This window comes from Drosophila elegans, unplaced genomic scaffold, assembly GCF_018152505.1.
Source record: "Drosophila elegans isolate 14027-0461.03 unplaced genomic scaffold, ASM1815250v1 contig_476, whole genome shotgun sequence".
In the NCBI taxonomy this organism is placed as follows: Eukaryota; Metazoa; Arthropoda; class Insecta; order Diptera; family Drosophilidae; genus Drosophila; species Drosophila elegans.
In genome coordinates, this window is record NW_024545863.1 from 8,966,277 (window position 1) to 8,988,005 (window position 21,729).

Consider the following 21,729-nt stretch of genomic DNA (forward strand, 5'->3'; position numbering starts at 1 on the left):
TTGTAAAATTCACATTAAAACATAATAATCCCTTAACTTGAAAAAAACTCAAATTTTTTTTTGGTCGTCGGCGAGAATCGAACCCGGGCCTTCCGGGCGGGAGTTGGACATTGTAACATGTTCACACTCAAAGAATAAACGTCAAAAGCAAAGACTGATTCAATCATACATTTTCAGAGATGTTTTAGAATCTAATACTATCTATTCAGAAATTGTTTATTTTTATTTTATGTATTAACAATAAAAAGTTAAAATCATTTTAGATAATTTCCTTAAGTTATTTGTCTGCCTTAACTCAGCTAAGCACATTAGGACACGTGAGTGTTATGCCTTTTTCAGTAAATAAAAAAAAACAGGAAAGATAGCAAACTTCGGCAAGCCGAAGTTTCCTTTCTTGTTTTATAATTTTATACTTGAACAAGAATGCAAACACATCAAAAGACCAACAAGCCCTTTCTTTGGTTATGCCTAAGAGTATACTATACCATTTGTTGGAAATGCCAACAATAAGCATGTAAAATTTTACATCGATTTGGTCCAGTGTTCGAAATGGCGCGATTTTATTTGAAATTGAAAACAAGCGTAAAGTTGCTACTTGTATCTAGGCTGAGAACAGTGGCGCCATCTGGGACAGCGCTGCCCACTGGATTTTTAAGCGCCACTTCGCATTGCTGCTACACAGACAGAAATGTCCGGCATCACTCACGTTATCCGCTTCGACGATGAAATTCAGCGGTGTTATCCTGACTACTATGCGCCCAACGTATATTACACGAAATATATTACACGCACTTCTTAAATACTTATAGTTTACATGTAATTATACCTTAAGTATGCTGCTGTTTATTTAAAATTAAAATAACACTGCGAATCATTAAAAAATAAATCAACCAAAGATCACTAAACATAACATTTAAAACAAGTGTCCTAAAAGCACGCTCCCCTTAAAAGCAATCGTCGGTAGGGTATGCAGGCACCAACCGCTCGCAAAACATCGACAAGAATTGATTTAGTTTGAAGTTTTCTCAACCACTGAAGAGCAGTCGGTGTTTCAAGTGACACGACTGCGATATGCCCTGTTCCCATCTCAGTGGACTGATTTCTATAAATTCGAATACATACATATATGTAAAACATTTTACTGCTACCACTGATTTGAATTTGTAAACAAAAATAAAATGTATGCTGAAATATTAAAAAAATATATTATAACATATAATATTAATATTTATATCATAACCCAATAGTAAATACGCCCATATTCTTAGGGTACCAAATTTGAAAAGTGGCAAAAGACAAAATATTCTTGATGCGCCGAAATGGAATAAACGCACACATGCTCCCGTGTATGAGAATGCATGATCACGCATACATACAAAGACGAATTCAAGCGCACGGCAGCCTTCTTCAAAAAGCGCCTCTCTGCGACTGAACGACTGAACTCGTGCAATGAGTGCGCGAGCATAAGAATGAGAATAAGAATGAGAGAGTAAAAAATCCGAACGCACACGAAGTGCATGGACCTGCTGCTGTGAGAACGGTGGACCTTCCGCGGTCCGTTTTTTTGTGTCCAAATGCGTCGTATGAAATGACCCGTCTATATGTTGTATGGTTAGTGATTCTGCCGAGCTACCCAAGGTATTGCATTCCGGAAGGGTGTATCCTTTTTTCGCAGGACTTCCAGCCTTGCAACCAAGAGAGAAAATAAAGCTTTCTCCAGGCAAAAACTTTCCTTGAAAAAGGCTTCAATGTTGGCAGAATTGACCAAACCGTTTCTAAAAGCAAAATTACTTGTTTACTTTACCCCGCACATTTTGCAAGCATTGGCTTGTAACATTCATTATTCTGCAAAAGTTTTTTTAAATTTTTTCAAATTAGCTTACCGCACAAAAATATTAGTAATGTGTACTTGCGGGCGATATTATCGTGATAGTTTGCAAGCCATCGATTGTGAAAGGTGGCTGCTTACCATCGATGCTATCGATAGTGCCCTCGATAGTTTGACAATTTCAGTAGATTTAGCGAGAATACAGCTAAATTGGCAACACTGCCCAGCTCCGTTGTAAACAATGCAGCGTTTAAAAAAGCATATTTGTATTTATTGTCGGTAATAAAGTGCTATCATGGATGTAGATTGGATCGATGACGACGACGAACTAGTAGCGGCATTGGCTGTACACGAACAGCAGAGAATCGAGGTATTTGCCACTGAATTTACTCCTGTGAGGAGTCGGTCACAAAACACTTTCGCGGTTCCCAGGAGAACGATGAAGGCGATGGAAGCTCAGACAAAGCCTGCGAGGGATTCGATGTGTCCGCCGGGCACAACTGGATCTACCCGAAAAATCTGCCCCTGCGAACCTATCAGCAGAGTATCGTCCAGTCGGCGCTGTTCAAAAACACCCTGGTGGTGCTTCCCACGGGATTGGGAAAGACCTTTATTGCGGCGGTGCTGATGTACAACTTCTACAGGTGGTATCCCAAAGGAAAGATTGTGTTCATGGCCCCCACACGGCCCCTGGTGTCCCAGCAGATAAGCGCCTGTCAGAGGACCATGCCCTTCGCATCGACTGATACCGTACAGCTAACAGGTGACCTAAAATCGGGGGTTTACCATTTGATAACCTATATGGCCCAACAATCATTTATAAAGCTATGTTGTGATTCCAGGACAACTCCCGCGCCACAAACGCACTGAGCTCTGGGCCACCAAGAGGGTCTTCTTTGCCACCCCCCAGGTGGTGCACTCCGACATGCTGGATGCGGATGGAGCAGCCACCTTTCCCTTCAGCTCCATCAGAATGATGGTGGTCGATGAGGCCCACCGTGCTAAAGGTCGCTATGCCTACACCCAAGTGGTCGACTGTCTGATGGCGCGCAACCGGAACTTCCGCATGCTCGCCCTGTCCGCCACTCCTGGAAGAACCATGGAGGATGTGGCCGCAGTGTGCCAAAATCTGTACATAGCCAACCTGCAGGTGCGATGGGACAACTCCATCGACGTGCAGCCCTACATACACAGGCGGACTATTCGAACCATAGTGGTCTCTTTAAAGGAGAGAATCCTGGAGCCAAGGGAGAAGTTGCTGCAGATTATCGAACCTTATCTACGCAGGCTTATTGAAGCGGAAATTTTCAGAGGCAACAAGGGAAACATGAGCAAAAACAGTTTGCTCTTTGAGCAGAAAGCCTTTACCGAACGCTCGGCGCAGGGCCAGCGACATCCAGATCACAACATTATAATGGAAAGCTTCGCCATGTGCATCAGCATGTACCACTCACTGGAGTTAATGGAACGGCACGGTCTTCGCGTGTTTGTCAACAATTTTGATGCAGACGAGGACGGACGTGAAAAGTTTGTTCTGACCAGAGACGGTGAGCTAAGAAATTTGGTAGAGAAGGTGCGGCTTGAACTGGGTGCCAATCCGCTAGACTACACCACACATGCCATGACAAATGGAGAAGTACCTCCGTTGCCCGCGGATCTGGACTTTGGCCATGCCAAGTACGAAAAGTTGCGTCAGGTTTTGCTCCAGCATTTTGAGGTAAGTATTGACGATTTCAATTTGAATAGGACGGTAAAAAGTATTTTATAATAAATATTGTATGTACATAGGTCATTGGCAGCCCCTGTATTAATGCCTTTGAATTGCTTTGATTTTATAAGGGGTTACCCCCAGTTGCAGATCAAACAAACTACAGGTTTTTTTCAGATGTTTTTTAACGAGTAGTTTTCGTTTATCTGTTTTAAATGATCAATGTATTGTGCTGTGCTACATTTTTACGGTCATCGAGTCTGAATCGATTTTTAACATGAAAGGATGCAAACATCGGCAAGCCAAAGTTCATATACCATTGCAGCTAATGCAAAAATGAAATATTCTTGAACACATTTAAATTTTGATTTGTCTGCATATATGTTTAAAAACATTAAAGCTTAGACGATTTTCAGCTCAATTATTCGTTGTTTGAATAACATTAAAAGCGTAATTATGAACTATCAAAGTATAACTATGTCAAAAATAATTTTTTTTGGAAAGTTAAAAACTAGAAAAGTTAATTTTTTTTTAAATTTATTTTTTATTTAATAATTTTATTATTTGCAACGCTGTGATGGAGACTCTTCCGACCCTATAAAGTATATATATTCTTGATCAGCATGACTAGGAGAGTCGATCTAGCCATGTCCGTCTGTCCGTCCGTTTCTACGCAAACTAGTCTCTTAGTTTTAAAGCTATCTGCCTGAAACTTTTCCAAAAGTTGTCTTTCTATTGCAGGTAGTACATAAGTCGGAACAAGCCGGATCAAACGAATATAGCAATAGCACCCATAGGAAAACAAAATTATAAGTTTGCTGTTTTAAAATTTTTTTTTAGTTCTTCGATATTTACAAATGGTTAAATATTTCAAAATTACGGTTAAAATTTCATCAAAATCGAACGACTATATCATATAGCTCCTATGGGAACTTTAAAAATAAAATCGGAAAACGATATCATGTAGCTGCCATAGGAACTATCGAATAATTAAGCTGCAATTCATCATACCTTCAATGTTTGTAAACATATACGCAAGTAAATCATAATTTTAATGTTTTCAAGAATATTTAGTTTTTGCAATAGCTGCAAAGGTATATGAACTTCGGCTTGCCAAAGTGCGCTTCCTTTCTTGTATATGAACTTCGGGTATATGAACTTCGGCTTGCCAAAGTTTGCTTCCTTTCTTGTTTCAATTCATTTTAGAAAAAATCAAAGAATATTTTCTTATACTTTATTTTTGTATTTCGAAATATGCCTTAAGTTTGATCAAAATCGAATGTATCTTATACTGACCATACGGTTAAATGCCAATATTTGCGCAGTGTGAAAGCTAGAGAATTAAATCTTTCGAAATTTTGTCCACCGGAGATTCTGTATAGCTATAAATATAATTGCAAATTTTGTAATATTTTATATGTAGTTAAGAATGTATAAATTGTATAGATTCGATCCAAACAAAAGATAAATTAAAATTTTTTTTTTAATATTTAACAGTCGAATGCAGAGTCTCGTGCAATTGTGTTTTGCGAGTACCGTGAGTCCGTGATGCTGATCCACAGGCTACTTCTCCAACACAGGCCGGTGCTTCGACCACGCTGCTTTGTTGGCCAGGGCAGCACGGTTGGAGCCAGCTACTCTCTCACCCAGAAACAGCAGCTGCAGATTATGTCCGACTTTCGATCCGGCACCAGCAACGTACTGGTGGCCACGTCGATCGGAGAGGAGGGCATCGACGTGGGCGAGGTTGAGATGATTGTGTGCTTTGACATCTGCAGCTCCAATCCTACAAGATTTGTTCAGAGGATTGGACGCACTGGTAGGAAGAAGAACGGAGAGGTGGTAATGTTGGTAACCGAGGGACGAGAACAGCAGGTGCTGAAGGAAGTCTTGTCCAACAAGGACCTGGTCAACAGGAAGTTATTAAACTCATCTGTCGTGAAATCGTCGCTCTACGAACATAACCCACGAATGGTGCCATCACAATTCCAACCGAAATGCGAAGAGAAGCACTTGGAGCCGGCTGTTGAAGAAAAGCCCAAGCCCAAGTCTTTTGCAGAGCCTAAGGAAGGTAGAAAACGAAAGCAAAGAATTGTAAAGTGTGGCAGCCTGATGAAGTACTTCAAGGAAAAAACTGCCTCCGAAAGTCAGCAAGGAATCCTTGAGGGAATGCAACCCTATAAAATGAGCGAAGCTTCTCAGCAAATGGTCAAACAGCAAGTTCTCCGACACAAGGTTAATATGAAAAATTTCTTCATTGAATCTCAGGCCAGCTCAACTTTAACTGGCAGTCAGGAAGATGTGCAACGCCTTCGAAAACTTACTCGACTCTTGCAATCGAAAAAATCATTGATTATAGACTCCCAAGACCTTATAAGCCATCTGCAGGATGAGCATCTACCCAGACCTCTGAAGCTCTATTTGCTCAAGAGAAACATCAACTTCTTAAGGGAAACACATTCAAAAATCCAGGTCCAGAGCCATTTGGATATTACTGATGATCGCTTAAACAGTAGACAACAGCGCACCAGAAACAATTATCAACTGCTCTTGGATATATGCAATGGAAGTGACAAGCTAGAGGAAATGCTACAAGAAGAGAAAGGTGTGGCAGAGATCACATTTAGAGATCTAAGGAACCACAGGGATAAGCAGAGGGAAAAAGAGTTTATGGACATCTGTGATAAGATTTTCGAGGGTATAGATGAGCAAGAACTAAACTCTGACAACTTCGAACTGAAGCAAGACCTGCTGGAAAAGCTCGAGTTGCGGAATTTGGAAGTTACAGTAAATGAACAACTAGGTGGTATAGAAACCTCCTGGTCAGAGGATGAATGGGAGGAACGGGAAGATGAGGTGAAATGTGAGTCCATGTACCTGAGTCAGCATTTAAATTCTTCAGCTGCAAATGCAGGGCCGCTTAGCTCAACCCCTTTGAGAGTAAAACACAAAAACAAAGAAAATTTCGAACTTGTACAGGAAAAGGAAGATCACAACTCCCAGATTGAAGCCACCGATTTGTTTGACAACTTAGGTCGCTTAAACTCTCTAATGAGCAGTGAGTCAGTTTTAAAGACGGAAGCGGCTGAAACATCAGCTCCAACTCCCATTGAAGGTTCCATATTAGAATCTAAACTTAACCCTAATGTAGAAAGTAAAATATACCCATTGAGTTTGGAAGAAGCAAAGGTCAGTGCTGAGCCGATTTCAGATCTGAAGGCGCACGCAGAAACCACAATTGACGATTTGGATATTGACTTAGATGATTTCTTAGAGCCAATGGACAAGGAAGTTGAATTAATCTCTCAGAAAAAAATATTGAAGTTTAATAATTTGGTAGACCACAAAGCAGATAAAGTGCAGCTGACGCCTCACCAGATAGATGAAACATGTCATGATGGGTTTGAGCTACTGTCAGAAGATTTTCTAGAGCCGATGCAAGAAGAAGTGGAATTAATAAGTCAGCAAAAGCTGAAAGGGTTAAACGATTTTCAAATGCCAGTGGCAAAGGAACTAGTGTTAATTAACCAGCAGAAGATACAAAATCTGCCTTCACATATAGAAACAAAAGTGAACCAATGTCACGTGATTCAATCCAAAAACAATTCGCGAAACGTTTCGCCAGATATCTTTGCGTCCGATTCCTTGTCGCCTTGGAAGCCTCAATGCAAAACTCTGGCCGCAAAATTGGCAACAAAGACAGCTGGAAAAGCTTTGCCTCGCACTCCACCAATTTTAGCTGGCCTTAACTCGCCAGAAAACCGAAAGCGCACTAATCCTCAAACCCCAGATAAGTCCCCAAGTATATTTGATCTATATTTGAATCGTATGCGAGGACGCGGTCGTCTGGCTAAAGCTGCCGAGACGCTACATCGTCTGACTTCAAATACTTCAAACGCATTGGCTGACGACGAAAAGGATTCACCCATTGTACGGCGACCCCTAAAGCGCAAGATTGTCATAAGCTCCGATGAGGAGGAGGAACAGGAGCCGCAGGTTGCGGAAACCCAAGCTGATGGCTGTGACCAAATTCCCGATACGCAAATGGTATTTACTTAAATCTGTAAACATAAATGAAATTGTTTGGCATTTTTTATTTGTATCGTATTTTCTAGTCTGAAATGTCCACGCCTTCCCCAAGACCTCGTTATAAACGCAGTAGATTTAATTCCTTTATTTTGGATGAGGCTGATAAAAGCGGATCCGAACATGAGGAGGAAGCCGAGACCACTATTGGCACATATTTGAAGGATTCCGTGATAGTTTCGAGCGATGAAGACGACCATAACGACACTAACACTCATGCCATTTACTTACAAGCAATGAAGTATGTAGCTGTAAAATTATAGTTGGTCATAATGTAAGAAATTTGGTTTTCAGGAGCCCCATTCATCGCCCAGGTGCCTTCAAAATGCCCCCTCCACGAGTATATCGTGACGAATCCTACATATTCTCTCAACCAGTGGAGGACGATTCCTCTCAGTACTTGGCGTGCTCCTTTGTCGTTGACGATGAAAGTTCAACCCTAGAAGGGGACCGTAATGTGGGTGAATGTCCTCTTGAGAAGGCCGAACGCATTCTAAAGGAAAGGCGTAAGCAGCGTCGACAAGGTAAATTGCCACCAGCACCTGTCAACAAGCGACGACGGTTGCAAGCCATGAGCACTTCTAGTGATGAAGATGATGTTATTTTAGTTAATTAAGAATGAGGCCACTTAAAAGTGTCAACGTATTTATAAATTTGTGATGAAACGCATTATGTCTTAATTGTTAATCCTTAACTGATTTTATTTTCTAATGTTAATTATGTAAATTTGTCAATACATGTTTGCTTTACGAATTTATTGAAGTCCAAATAACTGTAAACCCTTGAGAAATCACTCAGATACCATTTCTTACACAAAGTACAATATATTATTTTTACAATTGTTGAAATTAAAGTACCCTTAACATGTTCAAAAACCAAACAAATAAATTTATATTTTTTGTTGTACCCCTTAATATTTAAAAACCAAATCGGACTTATGTTAAATAGAAGGTCTTACATGCTTTTACCAAAGACTTCAATGCGAAGATAAGTAACGATCATACAATGGAAAGCAACATTTTCAGCGGAGATTTTCGAAGTGGACTCACGATTTTAATATGGTGCGTTGTTTGTGTTCGATGTATTGATTGTTAGTGTTTTTATATTCTTGCAGAGGGTATTATAATTTCAGACAGAAGTTGGCAACACAGTAAAATACATTTCCGGCCCTATAAAGTATATATATTCTTATAGCATCACTAGGAAAACAGATCTAGCTAAGTCTGTCTGTCCGTCCGTTTCTATGCAGTTTTAATGCTATCTGCATTAGACTGTCTCAAAAGTTTACTTCATATTGTCAGTAGTATATAAGTCGGAATAAGCCGGATTGGACGACTATATCAGATAGCAGGTGCAATGGAAAACAAATTTTAACTGCTGTTTCTGACATTATATAAACAAACAAAAACACCTCTTAACGAGGTAAAAAAAAATCGTGGCGATTGATCTGATATTAAATGTTGTGACGAAAAATGATTAGCATTGAACTAAATAAATTCACATATTAAAATTTTTTATTCGTCGCGCTCCAACAAAGCTTTTATCTACACGGGCACATTTTTGTGTGTAAATGGTGCCTCTATATAGTTCAGCATCACTAGGAGAGTCGATCTAGCCCTGTCCGTCTGTCTGTTCGCCTGTCCGCCCGTCAGTTCTAAAACTCTCTGCATAAAACTTTCCCAAAAGTTGTCTTCCTGTAACAGGTAGCAACACATTTCAACTTTAAATCGTATTTTCAAATCTATTAATCTTTCCAACGATGTAACGTTATACGGCATTATTTTTAATGCATTTATTATATTTTCAAAACAATTCAAACTTAAAACAGCAACAAGTTTTCTTTTGGCGTAACAAAAGTCTAGGCACACTTTGCCTGATTATCTTATTTTAAATAGGTTTTAACTAGAGTTAATATTTGGTTGGTTATCTTTTTGTCTAATAACATCTTGAAGACGTTTAAGCATTGAATGGACCAACTATTTAGCGTTTTTCCGAAATTTTAAATCCTCCATTAATTCAGTTTAGAATTAAGTTTTTAATTTTATTAAAATCGGAAAATTATATCGTATAGCTGCCATAGGAACTATCGAATAATTGAGCTGCAAATCATCATAGTTTCAATGATTTTAAACATATACGCAAGATAATCATAATTTTAATGTTTTCAAGAATATTTAAGATTGTTTCCTTTCATGTTTTAAAATTCTTTTGCACAAAGTAATGGTTTGATATTTAAAATTACACTTTCAATTTTATTTAAATCGTAAAAAAAGGATATCAAATAGCTACCATACCATCATAGCCTCAATTTTTGTAAACATATACGCATATAATTCGGATTTTAAAGATTGCAAAGAATATTTAATTTTTACAATAGCTTCAAGGGTATTGTATGTATTGTATGCTGAATAATCAGTAATTTTTAATTTAACAACAATAACACAATCGTTTTAGCGTAATAACCATAATTATATTTTCAGCAATAACAGCCTACAGAGCAAAAGCAATAGCACAGAAATGGCACACAGCAACACAAACAAGTGTATTCAATTTTAATGGAGTAGCAATAAAACAGAAAAAGCACAAAAAATTGATATAGCCATGCGGCAATGCGGTAAGTCCGAACTCAGTCTGCCATGGAAGCACAGCTGAAAGGAAACCAGTCGGGCAATACAATTTTGCAATTGCAATAAAATAATTTAAAATCGTTTTCATCAACATCAGCTCAAAGAGCTTTTGTTGCCGGTCGAAATGCAAAAATGATTTTGCGGCAATCAGCAATTCCCTCGCCCGCTGATGATGACGTTGACTTGTTGATGATCAAAACGATGGATGGCTATTTGGAATTGGTTCACTGTGAATGCGATTGTATGTCCAAGTCTTGGTGATTTCATAGCCGTCATGTCCCAGTCCAATCCAATCACAGGTTCAACCTGGATATAACTCGAGTCTCTGGCATTTGCTTAATACGAAACGTGCCTGCCTGATGCGCCGTGTCCAATTTTTCAGTTCGTTTTTGTTTTAGGCTATGTTAAATCGCGCTGAAGTTCGTTCTCAGAGTTTATCTTCAAACCTGGGCTTCATAAACGGTTGGTCCCAAATGGGGATGGGCCTATCGTTTTAGTCGGTTTGCGGTTAAATTATCTTAAAAAACCAAACCAATTTTAAACAAAACGCTTTGTGAGAATTACGCAAAGATGTACACCTAACTTGGTGATGCTACGTGTCGGACTGAAATCTTAAAAGAACTGCAATAAATAATCTGGAATCGAAGCCGTACTCTTCGGAAGGTTTTGATTGCCATTGCCTTTGCAATGAAATTATCACTTGAAATGCATTGTAATAAAGAGCCGACATAGAGTTGGACCTCAGGAAAAAACGAATACAAAATCTCATAAGCATAGAAATAATATATTTTGATTAAATAATAATTATTTTGGATCAACGAATCCACGTACTCGACCTTCGATTTTTGTGCGGAGCTTTTAGAAACATATATATAAGGAAAAGTAGTAAAAACACCACTTAAGTGTTTTTCCTTTGCCATTTAAAAAAAAAAAATATGCTCTTTTATGCCTTTTCATCTTTATAATCAAACTTAATCCTCTAATATGAATATCTAATATCCTTCTTTTATACAACACTTCAATTTAATTCAGTAAACCACTAACTTCTTCCAACGTTGTCTTTAGCCAGATCCAAGCAAACTTTAGTTGTGAACTTGAAAGGACGGACAAATGATCTTTAATTCATTCAATAAGTACGAATTTTTAACGGCTCTTCCTTCCAATTGTATGATACTTTAAGACGCAAGCATTGCGTAACGCGCCATTTAGAACTGGCTGGATGATAGGAACAAAAAAGCTGAAAAATGTTTGAAAAAATAAAAAAAAAAAAATAGTTGGAAGAATTTTGCAAAAAAAAACTAAAAAAAAACCAAATAAAAGGTAGATAATATTTTAAAAAAACCCAAAAAAGCGAACTTCGTAAGTTTTTTAATTTTATTATAAAAAATTTTTTATTTTATTTAAAGATTTTCATTATTTGATCAAGTTTTTCTTCATTTACGTAAACTAAGTTCGTTCCGATCACATCATAGTTGAAACAGAATTTTCTTAGTTTCGGAAAAAACGTGAAAAAAGTAAGCCCTGGCACCATTAGAATGCACCTAGAACCGTTCTCCAAAAACTTTTCTGGATGTGTTCCACACATCTTTAGAATGCATCTTGATACGTTCCCCAGGAACGTGCAGTATATACACATATAGAATTGTTCCAAACCATGCGTCCAAAAACTTTCCAGCTAAAAAATCAGATAGGTATTAAACACTTCGGCAAGCCGAAATTCATATACTCTTGCAGCTATTGCAAAAATTAAATATTGAAAACATTAAAATTATGATTTACTTGCGTATATGTCTAAAAACATTAAAGCTATGATGATTTGCAGCTCAATTATCTGATAGTTCTTATGGCAGCTATATGATATCGTGGTTGATTTTAATAAAATTAAAAGCTTAATTCTGAACTCAAATTATTAATAGGTCAAACAGAAAATAAAAAAAAAAAATAAAATTTATTTTAATATTTTTGTTGATTTTATGTGAGTTTTATGTTATAGTAGTCCGATTTTGATGAAATTTAAACCGTAATTCTGAAATATTTAACCATTACTTTGTGTCGAAGAACTTAAAAAAGAATTAAAAAACAGCAAAGTTATATTTATTTTTTAAATTTTTTTCCGATATTTCCTATGGGAGCTATATGCTATAGTCGTCCGATCCGGCTCTTTCCAAATTACTTATGTACTAACTGCAATAGAAAGACAGCATTTGGGAAAGTTTCATGCAGATAGCTTTAAAACTGAGAGACTAGCTTGCGTAGAAACGGACGGACAGACGGACGGACAGTCGGACATGGCTAGATCGACTCTCCTTGTGTTTCTGATCAAGAATATATATACTTTATAGGGTCGGAAACGTCTCCTTCACTGCGTTGCAAACTTCTGACTGAAATTATAATACCCTCTGCAAGGGTATAAAAAATGATGGTGCTATTCGAGTGTAAACTGATTTTATGTCAGAGAAAAAACAATTTTATCAGGCGACAAGCACTAGATATGCGAAAACCTTAAAGATGAGCAATTAATCGATAGTTTAGTCATGCCAGACCAGTCCAATTAAGGGCTCATGTTAAAATGACGATATAAAGCAAAAGTTTCCGGCATTTTTATTGTTAACGTTGCGCAAAACATGAAATGTGTATTTTACCTAGATTTCAAATTTTTATTTAAAAGCTTTTTTTGACAAAGATATAAAGATAAAGATATAAATATATTTAACTTAATCGTTTTTTTTATTGTTGTTATAAAAGATAACTAAACACATTAAAAAATGTATATTCAAAACTAAACTTTCTAAAAAAAATGTCGGGTGTTTTTTTTCCGTAATACTTACTCTATATATACATATTTTTTTAGTTCGGACATAAATTATATTTCTTCAATGAAAAATCGATTTCAAATGGCTTTGTACGTTTTTTTGTAATTTATTAAAATCGCCCACTGACGAGGTTTGATTTTCTCCCTAGGCTCTATTACTGTGTTTATGCTATGAATTTCATGAATTATTGAATACATGAAATCAAAATAGCCCTTGATTATGCAACACAAACGAATGCATGAAATAGTGTAATCCAGTGTCTCAACTAAGTAGGCTGCAACTCATTATTTCATGCATTTGTTCTGAATTTATATTTAAATTTCGTGTGTAAGCGAATACATGATATGGTGTTTGTACACACACGACTTTCCCCATTTCATGATATGTTTGCATGAATGGCTATCGCATAAACACAATATATCATACCTCCTGACAAATTAATTCGCATATTTATGTTCTCAATGGGTTGCTTTGTTGTACTCACGACCGTGTGTTTCTTGGCTTTATCGTTTTACAATTTTTCTAAGTCTTCATTCACGGAGGTTGGCGGCTTGTCAACACAGTCCCTCAGAGACCGAGACTCCGTAATAATCGCGGTCACAACCGACCATGCGCATCATCCACATCCGGTCCAAAGTTCTTTGTGTCTTCGTTGCCTTCCTAATAACTATCTGATGCGCCGTTGACTGGTCTTCTCTTATTATCGTGTTGGATGTCAAAAGCGCCAGGCAATTATGGAATCGACTGGAGTTTGTGTGGGCCACGACTAGATGTAACATATATTTATGAGGCTTTATGGCCCCTGTCTTTGATTAATGCATGACAGGCGTGGATACGCTGGCCAAATTAATATCAAGCTTTGCTGCCTGGCCACATAAAGGCGACATCAATTAGCTCTCGGGCATAAATACATTAACACAAAATGGTCGAGCATTTGGAGTGCCCATGCCAGTGCGAGTTCAGGAACGATAAGTATACGATCCGCTGGCCGCTTATCACCGCTTGTAAATGTCTCAACTATTTGTTAAATGCTAAAGCGACATGGTCATAATGGAAATGACAACTTAACAGCGACGACGAGGATGGGTATGGCAAAAATGTTAAAAGGCTCGGTCAAGTAGTCAGATCTCCCTTTGAGGCTGGGGCCTGCCCTGATAACTGTTTTAAGAGTGTCATTAACATTTTGATTTGGTTGGCTCGAAGTCCAAGCGCCACTTCAACTCTATTATGAGCTCCGACTGCTACTTATCGGCAACCAGACATGCACATAATTCCTTAAATAAAGTGCACACCGCGAAAAAGGCTTGATTTAAGACTGATTTATGCTTCAATAATCACTTATTGATTAAAGCAAAAATTCTTTAATTATAGGAATAATGAACTTGTGGCCTTAAAGTTGGCCCTAATAAATGCCATTTAACAGACCTTATGGACTAAGGTAGTTGTTTAGGTAATTTATCCTTAATTTACATGAGAGTCTCAGCTAAAAAAAATTTCAAAAGAATATAAATGTTTTAAAATAAAGAAAAAATGTAGATTTTTCATTAAATTCGATCGGTTTAAAGGCGGCTGTGTTATAAGTTTTTTGGTTTTTATAAAGTTTTAAATCTCTTTTGGAAAAATAAAACAAAATTTACATCCCGACTATATCCAAAGACCAGCTTGCGGTTACATTTCAAAACCCTAAAAATGTTGCACAGTGTGGTTTAAAAATTTAGCTCATGTGAAAGCTAGTTCTGGCGAGCGATGATACAGTGGAGGTGTGGGCTGCTGGCCTGTATTAGTGCTATTTACGGGGGTGTCTGCACTTGCGGTTAACATCCGGTACTTTTTATTAATGTCTGATTTTTCTGTCATAGCGGTTGCGAATTCCTTCCGAACTTCACATCTTAAATAACCAAACCTTAAGGCGTTCGCTATCCGTAACTTGGGGTACCATTTTTATTTGGGAACAGGATGTCCAACCTGATTCGATAACCGTTATCCTTAGCCAGTAAAACCGAATCGAAACCGTTACCAAACCCGAAACCGGAACCGAAATAATATGTTTTTTGCCTAACCGAAACCGTAACCAAAAAAAATATAGCAACCGGAATAGCTGTAACCGATACCTAAACTTTTGAACGGGCTCTGCAAATTACATCCCTATTTTAAAACATCCAATTTTGGTCGAGTTTTGAAAAATAAAATATTTTTGTATTTAAATAATTACTTTAATGATCATAAACCCGCTTTTTCCAGTGCAGAGCTTGAATCCTCTTACCCCTCTTGATTGTGCAAGACAATTAATCAGGTCGATGCTTTTGCATGCAAAATGGAAACACCTTACAGAGCACAAAGAACAACCACAACCGCTAAGAAGTCATCAATCAACTAACAACTTGGTAAACAGGGGTTCGTGCTCGAATCCGTGTCGCACTTTTTGTTTTAAGTGGTGTGGGTGCAGGCAAAATTAAAAAGCGTCAATTTGTCACACGTGGTCAACTTCAGACCGAACTGGATCCTGCCCCGCCCTCCGACTGTCATTAACGACGGTGTTGCGGTTGAGTTTTTAATTGCCCTTGCCCCCGAGCGCGGTTCGATAATCTGGTTTAGAGTTACCAACTTGGCACACTTTTAGTGCCTTCTTCTTCGATCGGTATTAACTGCGCTTGCAATCCATTAGGTGGGCAGGAGCACGGTAACAACGAATTCCGGCGGAGCGTGGGTGTAATGGAAGCTGGCCAATCGGAGTGTCTTGACGTCAGAAAATGCCGTGGCTAAAGGAGGCTACACAGAAAAAAATGTATAAGAAATTATACTCATTCCGGTGAAATACCGTATCAATTTATACATGATACCTTGCGTATCACTTTGAAAATGTAACAAGAAAAAAAGCAAACTTCGGCAAGCCGAAGTTTATATATCCTTGCAGCTATTACAAGAATTAAATACTTTTGAAAACATTAAAATTATGATTTACTTGCTTATATGTTGAAAAACATTGAAGCTATGATGATTTGCAGCTCAATTATTAGTTAGTTATTTTATATATGTTTTTATTATTTCTATATGACCTATATGATATAGTCGTTCGATTTTGATGAAATTTAAACCGTAGTTCTGAATTATTTAACCATTACTATAAGTCGAAGAACTAAAAAAAAATAAAAAACAGCAAAGTTATAATTTTTTATAACCTTGCAGAGGGTATTATAATTTCAGTCAGAAGTTTGCAACGCAGTGAAGGAGACGTTTCCGACCCTATAAAGTATATATAGTCTTGATCAGCATCATTAGTAGAGTCGATCTAGCCATGTCCATCTGTCCGTCTGTCAGTCTGTCCGTCCGTTTCTATGCAAACTAGTCTCTCAGTTTTAAAGCTATCTGTTTTCAAAAATGTTTAATTCTTGCAATATCTGCAAGGGTAAAAGAACTTCGCTTTGCCGAAGTTTGCTTTCTTGTTTTAAATATTTTTTACGACATGCTATGCTTTAGCTTGAGTCTTTTCCCGCTACACTAGCGGGTTTTCCAAGAATTGGTAGCTGCTTAATACAGTAAAATTGGTTTCAGGACCCTTAAACATCGCTTTGTTACGCACATACAAACCACAAAAGGAAAAACGTTCTCATTTTGAAAAATTATGCCTAAATCTAGTTTATTGTATTCTTTTCAACGGATCGAATTGATATAATTGAGGTGTCGTTGGACTCGTATTTAAAGCCAGAATTCATCCATGCCATAAAAGTAGACCTTTTGCTACACCGGCCCCAACAGCTACAAAATAAGACTTTCAACCCCATTTCTCCGGAATCAAATGACTTTCTAAAACTTTTAGTATTTACAAACTCTTATAAAAGCGATACTCTTTGATTGCTATAAAATGTATTAGGATCGGATTAGGATAATATTCGAGAAACTCGACTATAGCGTTTTCTCTTGTTACACTTAAGCATAGGACGACCGTTAAAGTGGTATTCTAAATAAGTCTGTTTTCATGTAAAATAATTCCCAGCTTTTGCCCTTATATCAAAAAATTACAAATCCTTGACCATTTTTAGCTGTTAGCATTACTGGAAGTGGAGAAAGGTATTGTTAAAATAACAATTTCTGAACGTTTCTTAATACGAAATATTTTTGTAGATTCTGTATGCAGTGTTGGGGCGTACCCGGATACGTGTACCTAGGTTCGTACACAGGTCATATTTTTGATACCATATACCTTACCTAGTTAAAAAAATGGGAGGCTACCTTTTGCCTTATCTAGATAAGATTTTAATTTATATTATAAATTTGTTATGTAAGATGTTTACTAATCAGTTTAGTTACTAAATTCATTTTATCTGTATTTAAATTTAAAAAAAACTTGTTTTTTAACCTTTTTGTTCCTTCTACCTTGCCTAGATACTTGAAAAATCTTGTACCTTTTACCTTACCTAACTACAAATTTTCTCAAATACTGTGTACCTTAACTAAATTCTAAAAACCAGTACATGTTCTAACACTGTCTGTATATAACCCAAATACTTTTGCTGTACTTGTGGCGAATTTGTTCCAAAAGAGTTTAGGGCCACAGTTAACGAAATGGTGAAACCGCAGTTCAATAACCTAATGATGATATGTCCTTAATTCTGTGATTTAGGAACTACGATGGAGCCATTAAATTTGTTTGTTTGTTTTTCTACAGTAATATTTAATAAGTTTGTTCATGTTATTGTGAGATGGTTCGAAAATGTATATGATTTCCGGATTCTGGATCCCTATAAAGCCTATATTTAGTTCCCGGCTTAACAGCCGTTGCTTTTTAAATTTTCAGAAAAACAAGAAAGGAAGCTAACTTCGGCAAGCCGAAGTTCATATACCCTTGAAACTATTGCAAAAACAAAATATTCTTCAAAACATTAAAATTATGATTTACTTACGTATATGTTCAGAAACGTTAAAGCTATGATGATTTGCAGCTTAATTATTCGATAGTTCCTATGACAGCTATATGATATCGTTTTCCGATTTTAATAAAATTAAAAACGTAATTTTAAACTGTCAAATTATTAATAAGCCTAATAGAATTTAAAAAAATAATTAAGAAATAGAAAAGTTACTTTAAAAAAAAAAATTTATATATTTTTACTGGATTTATGGATATATTCGTCCGATTTTGATTAAATTTAAACCGTAATTCTGAAATATTTAAACATTACTTCATGTCAAAGAACTAAAAAAAGTGTAAAACAGCAAATTTATAATTTTTTTAAATTTATTTTTCCGATTGTTCCTTTGGGAGCTATATGCTATAGTCGTCCGATCCGGCTCGTTCCGACTTATATACTACCTGCAATAGAAAGACAGCTTTTGGGAAAGTTTCAAGCAGATAGCTCTAAAACTGAGAGACTAGTGTGCGTAGAAACGGACAGACAGACGGACATTTTTTAAACATAGTTATCGTTTAAAATTTCAGAATTACGCTTTTCATTTTATTAAAATCGGAAAACGACTTCATGTAACTGCCATAGGAACAATCGAAAAATTTAGCTAAAAATTGTCATAGCTTCAGTGTATATAAATCGAAATTTAGATATTTTAAAGATTTAATTTAGGCAACAGCTGCAAGGGATTTAAGCTTCGACTTGCCAAAGTTTGCTTTTTTTTCTTGTTCTTTTTATTTTTTATAGCCTGTTCACCAAATGAAATACCTTGTGAATAGAGGTAAACTCATCTATTAAAAAATTCATAACTTTTGCTTTACTTAAGATATGGTGAAAAATTTAATGCAAACGTATGCAATGGCAAATAATAATGAATGGAGTTTCACGGGCCTACTCATTTCCACACCTATTTGGGAACCCTCTGATTCGATGTTCATCATTCTTCCACTAATGATTGGGCGGCCATTTTGAAATATTTAAGAGGTTTGTGCAACTACGAGGTTGTTCTATTACCATTAGCTGCAGTCCTACTCGCAGTTCGTGTAACTCCCACTTGCCACAGCTCTGGGACTCGGCGGAGGAGCAAACAAGTTTCATTTGTCAGTTCGCCCAGGCGATGCTATAGACCATGCTCCAGGCTGCTGAATGCATTTCCCAACACCTGGACGAGGCTTTACGGCTGACACCGGCATGAGGCCATAAGAAATTAATGAACTGTGACTCACGTCCCCTCCATGCTTTCTCGCCAGACAACCCCATCTCCCATGGAGCTTTTCTATTTTTACAGAAGAGTATTTTATATGATGAACGAGCCCGATCCCGACCATCCCGACATCCTTTTTGCCAATTATAATTTTTTTTGGGAACAAACGGCCAGCAAAGATAAAAATTTGCATTTGTTATACTCGAAACAAGAAAAGGAGAAACGTAGAAAAAATAAATGGAAAACGCTAATTCGCACAGCAATTTGAAAAATGATGTTATATTTTTATTTCTGTATCAGTTGCAAACTAATTAATTACTTCACATTGGCTGACTTTTTAATGTCTTACCAGGCGAATGTCGAGAATTGTTTTTCAAATTAAATATTTAACACCTCGACCAAAAACTTATTAATGATTTGTTAAAGACACATTTTAATTAACAATTAAAATACGTTTTGAGCAAAAAGCTTTTAAGAAACGGCGCCATAACAATAATCATACAAAAACAACAATACAAGTCGCTCACAGATCGATGCATCAAAACATGAGAGAGTATGTGTGAGGAATGAAAACCACTCCAGGGCATCTCGACCTTAAGTTGCTTAATATGGTGCACTGAAAAATATTAAAGTTACTCTTGTGTATTTTTTTTGAAATCACAAAAAAAAAATATTTCATGTTTTTGAGTTTTTAAGCGGAAGCGTACAAAATAGTTGTATCTAGAGTTCAAGAATCAAAAAAACAAATTACTCCAAAATGGTGGCCATTGTTTTTACAACATATCTTTTATCTATTCTTCAGTACTAATGTTTAAACAAACTAGACCTTAAAGCTTAACTAACAAGAAAGGATGCAAACTTCAAAAACTTCAAGTGTATATACCCATGCAACTATTCCAAAAATTACAATTTTTTAAAACAAAAATATTTTGATTATTATGCTTTTATGTTTTACAATCAGATATTTGATATTGTGCTCTGATTTCAATAAAATTAGAACCGAAATTCTGAAACAATAAACTATTACTTTGTATCGAAATATATTTAAATTAATTAAAGTTTTAAGACCGATGTTCTATTTTGCGTAGAAACCAGTGAACAAACAATCGGGAATTTGCCCTTCTGAAAGAAATTAAAATGCCATTTGTAAGGATATAAAAATTAACGAGAAAGTTATCTTTTAGGACCAGATTATTAAAATTTGAATAACATAGTTGTTTTTAAGGTATTTGCTTACATCTTGCTCATTTTTATTTTATAAAGTTTCTGATTTCAAATAAGTTTGCTTAAACTAAGATTAGTTTTAAATTTAAATTTAAAACAAGAATTACTATTTTACAATTATTTAATGAAATGATTCATCCTTAACCTGAAACCATGTTTTTATAGCATTTTTCCCAACAAATCGGTGATGGATACTTGACGGAAAAAATTCTTGCTTAAGCAGCGCTAACTTCTCCAAACTGAGAAAAATAGCCGTTTTCGTTGCTTAATAACTTTTGAAAACATTCATGCAGAAAAATTTGTTATATACAAAAGTTGAGAAAATTTGAAAAAAATTTGTTTAATAATTTGTAAACTTTTTTACTTAGACCAATTATGTTAAGGCTTCGTGACTAGCGTTTGACTATACCTTTTTAATGACAAAGTGCAAAGTTTAGCTATTTTTAGCGATTTCCCGCTTAATAAGTTAAGTTTTAAGTCTTTTTTGTGACGACCTGCGACTCAAACAAAATTATTCTAGAAGTCTTTTAAAATTGTCCTTAAATTTTTTTGAAACTGAAAAACGAAACGGAGAACTTTTTTATTTTTTAAATTCCCAAAAAAAGTTTTTTTTGAATAACTTGTGAACGGAGTATCGGATCCAAGCAAGAACAAAATTTAAACTGCGTTAAAAAGTGTAATATTTTACCCACCTAAGCTCAAGAACTCCACTTAAAAAATGGTTAGTATGTCACTTTCACCGCACTTTCTCCTGAACCACTTAATTTTCATAAAGTCTTGGTATGCAATCCCTATTCATTTAGCGATACCTTTCGATTGGTGTATTACTCCATCGGACCATCACAGCAGATTTTCAATTCTAGAGCTATATATAGTATTACTGAGAGAAGCTTAAAACTTACACTAGCCGGACTTTGCTTCCGTTCTCGTTTTTATAAAAATAAAAACGTCCCTCCGAGAACTTCAAAATCTTTCGCATCAAAATCTCGGAGTGTAGCTTCGGTGTCAGCTCCAGCTCGTTTATGAACAAGCGCGTCACAGTGATAAGAATAACAGAGTGAGCAACAAGCGGCAGAAAGAACTGGGGTGGGCAGGTGGGAGAGGTAGAGAAACAGGTCACAAAGCTAATTGATTGCAACGGCGTCGCCGTCAACGTGGGCCATACCAATAAAATCATTAAGGCGAGTCCAGGAGACTCGCATTTCTCCGGTCGTTTTCGGAGTGTCGATAAGCAAATTGCATCTCAGAAAAGTCCAACATGACGCAAGCGTGCATGGCTATAACACATACCTATGTACCTAACTGTTTGGGTCGAAGGCAGGTAGAAAGGTCGCT

The 21,729-nt window shown here is 36.6% G+C and overlaps 1 protein-coding gene across 2 annotated transcripts; it reads left to right on the plus strand.

Moving 5' to 3' along the window:
• The first annotated feature begins 2,033 nt into the window (after positions 1–2,033).
• Positions 2,034–10,942, plus strand: LOC108135873. 2 transcript variants are annotated; one of them, XM_041709304.1, is made up of 8 exons: positions 2,034–2,198; positions 2,261–2,591; positions 2,671–3,545; positions 5,034–7,583; positions 7,652–7,863; positions 7,917–8,683; positions 10,103–10,490; positions 10,549–10,942. In XM_041709304.1, exons 1-6 carry the CDS (start codon positions 2,124–2,126, stop codon positions 8,236–8,238), a joined length of 4,365 nt encoding a protein of 1,454 aa, XP_041565238.1. In that variant the 5' UTR covers positions 2,034–2,123; the 3' UTR covers positions 8,239–8,683; positions 10,103–10,490; positions 10,549–10,942. The 2 variants fall into 2 exon arrangements, with proteins under 2 accessions (XP_041565238.1, XP_017112263.1); XM_017256774.2 differs by having other exon boundaries at positions 10,103–10,942.
• The last annotated feature ends 10,787 nt before the right edge of the window (positions 10,943–21,729 follow it).

Excerpts from the sequence above, each read along its gene's own strand:
- LOC108135873 (XM_017256774.2), top strand. The coding sequence starts at position 2,124 with ATGGATGTAGATTGGATCGATGACGACGACGAACTAGTAGCGGCATTG. Across the intron at positions 2,199-2,260 it reads ACGAACAGCAGAGAATCGAG|GAGAACGATGAAGGCGATGG; the intron begins GTATTTGCCACT and ends CGCGGTTCCCAG. Across the intron at positions 7,864-7,916 it reads ATTTACTTACAAGCAATGAA|GAGCCCCATTCATCGCCCAG; the intron begins GTATGTAGCTGT and ends TTTGGTTTTCAG.